The sequence below is a fragment of the Saimiri boliviensis genome, chromosome 6, assembly GCF_048565385.1.
Source record: "Saimiri boliviensis isolate mSaiBol1 chromosome 6, mSaiBol1.pri, whole genome shotgun sequence".
In the NCBI taxonomy this organism is placed as follows: Eukaryota; Metazoa; Chordata; class Mammalia; order Primates; family Cebidae; genus Saimiri; species Saimiri boliviensis.
In genome coordinates, this window is record NC_133454.1 from 90,878,146 (window position 1) to 90,884,145 (window position 6,000).

At 33.4% G+C, this 6,000-nt stretch overlaps 1 protein-coding gene across 3 annotated transcripts in view; it reads left to right on the top strand.

Moving 5' to 3' along the window:
- NELL1 (neural EGFL like 1) overlaps positions 1–4,976 on the top strand; it is an 880,670-nt gene extending 875,694 nt beyond the window's left edge. For all 3 annotated transcript variants that reach the window (XM_074401240.1, XM_003919918.4, XM_003919919.4), the window contains one exon: positions 1,048–4,976. In XM_074401240.1, the coding sequence (XP_074257341.1) occupies positions 1,048–1,098 (51 nt within the window). In that variant the 3' untranslated portion in view covers positions 1,099–4,976. The remainder of the gene's footprint in view (positions 1–1,047) is intronic.
- Positions 4,977–6,000: the final 1,024 nt, after the last annotated feature.

The window sequence follows — 6,000 nt, forward strand, 5'->3', positions numbered from 1 at the left end:
TTGCTATAGCATTTGATTAACAGTGATTATTTCCCTTCTTTTTGGAGGAGTTTTCATGAGACATCCTCATATATCATTGAGATTAAAAAACTGACCATTCTCTCCCTTAAAAGTTCATGAAGAGCTGGAGTGGTAGCTGATTTGGAATAATCATTAGTTAATTTCAAATCTCTGTCAAAACATCTGTTTAAGATTCTCATGATTAAACATGTTAAAACTAGGAGTCTACTTGGTCCCATCAAACCCTGGCTCAGCATCGAGCATCAGTGGAAGGTTCCCAACTTGCTTCTTTATGCTGTTATAAATGTAGATTTTTTTTTCTTTTTCCTGGAAAGTATCATCTTAAGATGTAGCCCCAGTAGAAAAATGGTAATATTAGACCTCATACAGAAAAAAGTTCATGGTCCCATCTGTACCATCAGCCTCAGAGAACTAAATGACCAGGAGACATGGAGACCTCTGTTATTTATTTTATTTGATCATTAAGTGGAATTATAAAGGCATATTTACGTTAGTATATGAAATTAAATTTTAATGAATGTGAAAGTATTTATGTACCTAACTATGCACTATCCCCTTCATAGTCACCACGAAAGACTTTATGCAAACCTTACTGGAACCCATCTTGGACTTCCCTGCAGATTGCTGGGGGTACTTTCAAATAGCTTCTTAAATTACAAATTGCTATATTTTAGGGATTTATTTTTGGAAAAAAAATCTCACTTGGAATAAGTACAGCAAACAGGTCATGTGAAGAGGTGAAATCCCAGGGAGGTGTCCCAAGCAGGGACTGAGAGCAGGTGGTGCATGAAACTGCACTGCTAACAGAATCCCGCCAAGCAGTACCCTGGAGGATCTATTGGTCCTTCCTTCCTTTCTACTCTTTCTCTATATTTTTTCCTAGTAGTATTTTCTAGTCATTTTTTATAGCCTTCTTGAAGTTTGTCTCAAAATGCAGAAGGTTATTTTGAGTCTAAAAATTGCAGACTGCTAATTAATTTATATCCTGTGTCTCAGCTGGCTAACGTGCATTTCTTTGATGTACAGAATGGAAGAGTCTGTTGTTCTGTGGATTTGGAGTGTCTTCAAAATAATTGAAGTGTTTAAAATGGACTCATCGCAGAAGAATGGACAAAATGACCATCCAACGTGATTAAGAATAGGAATTGGTGATTTGTTTTATTTTGTTTGTTTGTTTTGCTTTTTTAACCACAGACAATTACCAAAGTTTCATCTGAGGAAGGTGTTTGGAGGTTGCCTTTTGGACCCACCACTTTGCTCATTCTTGCTAACCTTGTCTAGGTGACCTGCAGTGCAGTGTGTTTAAGTCAATGGTTGTTAAAAGAAGTTTCCCGTGTTGTAAATCATGTTTTCCTTATCAGGTCATTTGCAAATACATTTAAATGATCTCATGGTAAACGTTGATGTATTTTTTTGGTTTATTTTGTGTACTAACATGATAGAGACTCAGCTCCTTTTATTTGTTTATTTTGTTGATTTATGGATCAAATTCTAAAATAAAGTTGCCTGTTGTGATTTTTGTCCCATCTCCGCATACTTAGTGCTGAGACCCCTGTAAAATGTTTTGATGAAAATATGTATATAGAGTCCAATTGCATTATACTTACATTTCAAAGTGTTGAACTTTCTTAAATGACTACTCATGCAGCTTAAACAGGCTGAAGCCAACTATGACAAAGAAGGGAAGGACCAAAAACATAATGGAATAATTATTTTTAAAAGGACTCTTGTCTCTCTTGCAAAAATAAAAAAATTAAACAAAAATTTTAACCCATAATTTAAAAGCATCAATGTTTGAAGCCTTTCTTGGCTTTGAAAGCAAAATTACCTCTCTGTCAGATTTATGTAGTACTTAATCATTTACAAAGCTTCACAGTTATTAATAAAGTTATAATCATAGTACATGTCAGGAGTATTGTCCCTGTATTATAGAAGTATGAATTAAGGAGTTCCAGTCAACTAATATGTTTAGAGCTAGTTGATTTACAGTGTGTTGGGATTGGTAATCAAGTCTGCTATTTCCTGTTCAGTACTTTTTTCCACAAAACGACATTGCCTCTCATATACATGAAGGAGACACCTTTAAGAAAATCGATTTGTACACTCAGAAGTTATTTTATAACAGTGAATGTTTCCACTTGAGCCAATACCATATTTTTAAGAATTGGCAGTTATTAAGTTTTACAAAATGAATAAAATGCGCAAATGACATTTTATCTGAGTTGAGAATTCAAGCTTGGGTTGTAGCTTCAGGTAAATCACATCTTAGTGGTTTGTGATACCTACAGCTCTTGAATTCATCATTACTCTGAATTAAGTTGGTTCATGGATTCTCGTTCGCTCCCCAATGTCAAAATATACCTAACTTGTTAAGCCAGTCATGGTAAAAACATTTAAATATCAAATATTAGTCAAATTATTAATTTAAAAGTACATGCTTAGACAACTATTCATTGGGATTTGTCCAATGGAAATGATACCCAGTATTTTTTGTGAGGATGAAGTTCATGACTTAAAATCAATTTCATGTATTGAATTATGATAGCAGCAGTTTAAATACTACACTTTACAAAGACTGATAATATGGTAAATTAGAACACATTTCTGTTTTAATTCCATAAATAAAACCTTGAAGATGAGAATTTTAATATCATTTTTGGTAATATTTACAATTTAAAAAAACCTTTCAGTTTTTGTTGGAAAAACAGTTTTTTACCTTTGAATTAATTAATAAGAATTATTTGTGACTGAATATGTCAGGGATTGGCACACTATGATCCCATGTGTCAAATCTCATTAATAGCATAAAAGCATTGTGTTTCAGTAGAATATAAGATGAAAGTTCCACACATTAACTAGACACATATCTAGTGAACACAATTTTTCATCATTTATTACATCCAGGGTACATACAAATATGTTGTGTGTATATATTTGTTGCATATAATATTGTATATTTGTTATCTTTGTTACATATGAATATATATTCACATATTCTACAATGCATTTATGTATAAATCTATTCATATGTAACATATATATGTAAATACACACACACACACACACACACACACACACACACACACACGTACACACATTCCCAGAACTTCCCTACTCTGACCTTTATAGATCTGTGCTTATGTACTGGGTATAAACTTTAAAAATACATTTTCTTTGAATTATGGTTACAAACATGGCTACAGGCTATAGGTTAGATTTTAAACTAACTGGGTACAGTCTTCATCTACTAATACTTAGCATAGTGTCTTCTGTACAGTGGGGTTTCAACTAAATCTTTCAAATATTGAATTCATAATTTTTCATAGTATCAAAAAGTTATGAGACATTGGAAACCCACTCTGGTGGATTTCAAATATTCTTGAGCATGAGACTCATTTTAATAATCAAATTGTATTCAGTGCTTCAATGTGAAAATTGGCTAAAAACAGAGTTTTTCCGATTGATGTGGGTTTTGGAATGGGAACACCTCACACTCCACTGCAGTGCACAACTTTCAACAGTGCACAGCTGGAAAGCCATTGACCTAATTATTCGCCTTCATTTCTACAAATAAGGAAACCAACATTCAGAGTGGTTAAGTGACTTGCTCAGAGTTAACAGCTAATTAGTTATAGACCTATAACTACCACCTAACCCATACCTTTTTCCCTGTGCCAAATGTGTTTCTATATTTCAAGTAAGCTTTTAAAACTCTGTATGGATGACATTAAAAGACAATCATGGATGAGGTGTAGTATTTGTTATTGTCTTTGTTCTAGTCCCTCTGATTGTCATTTTACTTTTATTAAAATTCCAGTAATGAGTTATATGAAACATTCATTTTTGAAGACCACAGAGCATATCTAAACCCATAATAGCAAAGAGCCTTTTACCCAATATAGAAAAATAACTGAGGAAACTAAAAACAGTTTCCAAAGGCAACTACTTCTTTTTTTAGGATTAGAAAACACACAGGCGTGCGCACACACACACACACACACACACACCCCTCAGAATACAATAAAATCTATCAAGAGGCAATAGGTAGAGCCCGTTTTGTGATTTTATTTATTCACTCACCCTTTATTATTTTACTAATTCAGTGGTAGAGTGGCAGGCTCTGCAAATTCAGAGATGAATAAGAGAAAATTGCTCTTTAAGGGTTTTGCAGCCTCATATCTAAAAGACTGACAATAAGCTAGAAAATAATTAAGTAAGCAGTATAACTACTGGCTATATTAATACTAGGAAGAAAAAAATTGTGAAGTAATCAATTGAGGAGGAGCTAGATAATCTCACTATATATAGGGTGAGGTGATCAAGGAAGAGCTCTCTAAGAGGGTAATAGGCAAGCTGAGACCTGGTAAATGGGAAAGAGCCATACATACTAAGTAATATGGGAATATTTTTCCAGGGAAAAGAAATAAGAACTGCAAGGTGGAAAGAAGTGCCATGTGTTGAAGGTCATGAGTGGAGCCAGAAGCCAGTAAGTGAAGGGACAAATGATACAAGGCTGAAGAACAGGCTGGAGCAGATGTTGCATCTCTCATAGAGATGGCCAGTTCCATGTTCATTCTGAGATCAATGGGAACCTACTGAACAATTATACATTTATTTAGCCACCCTTTCAGGCACTTACATATTTTTACAACCTATTCTTTTACCTTTGAGTTAATTCATATTTAACTACTATTCAGTAAACATTATAGAATTCCTGTTACGTACCTAGGAAGAGTATAAGAATAAAAACACATCACATCATCTTTTTCATTAGAAATTTAACATCTCTCCGGGCGCTGTGGCTCACGCCTGTAATCCTAGCACTTTGGGAGGCTGAGGTGGGTGGATCACCTGAGGTCAGGAGTTCAAGACCAGCCTGACCATCACAGTGAAACCCCATCTTTAAAAAAAAAAAAAATTAACATCTAAATTGAGTTATTATAAAGCAATAAAAAGATGACATGTCTGTAAATAAATTCAAGGAATGTTTGCCAAAAATAGAACCTTTATATTTATTTCCTGCCTCTTCAGTTCCCTCATTTGATTTCTTAGTTCTTGCCCTTTGCAATCATAATCAGTTGTCCAGTTCAATACTGTGATGTCATCTTATACTATGGTTTTAAACTGGGATAATGAAACACAGAGGAAGAAGAGAATCTGTTTAATCTAGAAACAGTAACCACCACCACAACTACTACGACAGCACTAGAATGTAGTAATCAACTCTCCAAGTTGGTGTCCACCATATAATGCAAAGCTTTTGGGTAGAAATGATTTAGGTTACTAGAAAACAAGATGATATTTACATAATTTGCAGCAACCTTTCAATACATGAAGTTATTAAAATTTTAAAAATAAAAGCTTTATTTTTGAGTCAGCAAATCAACATTTTAGGAACTAAGAAGCCAAATATCAGAAATACTTAAAAACATGGAAACAAACATTTATCTAGATTAATTGGCAGTTGATATGTCAATCTCATATGATAAAAAATGCACAGTGTTAAGAGGGAAATTTACATACTTTTATAATATTTTAGCACTGTTGTTTTAATAATGTAATGAGCCAAATGAATATAAGTGTGGGAAATCATAATGTTTCTTTTAAATGCAAAATAAAATCACCTTCAATAATATTGTAAATAGCTGAGATGATTCCATGTAAACAAGGCATTCCCAGGAAATATATATATTTTACCTAATTTCATATATGACATTTGAAAATGACTGATTTAATGAGTAGGAAACTAAAATAGAAATCAGAGTTACAGAGGCTTTGAATAGATTTTAATATCTCAAATTATAAGGAACAATGTGATTTAAAGAAGTCCCTAATGAAAGAAATTATGAAAACTGCAATGTCAATAAGAGTGCATACCTCAAAGGTCTCCGCTGATTGATTATTCACTGATTATCAATCAGTTGAGAATGTGGGCTCAGTATTCCCACACTTTCCAATTTTGCCAAAAAAAAGCCATAA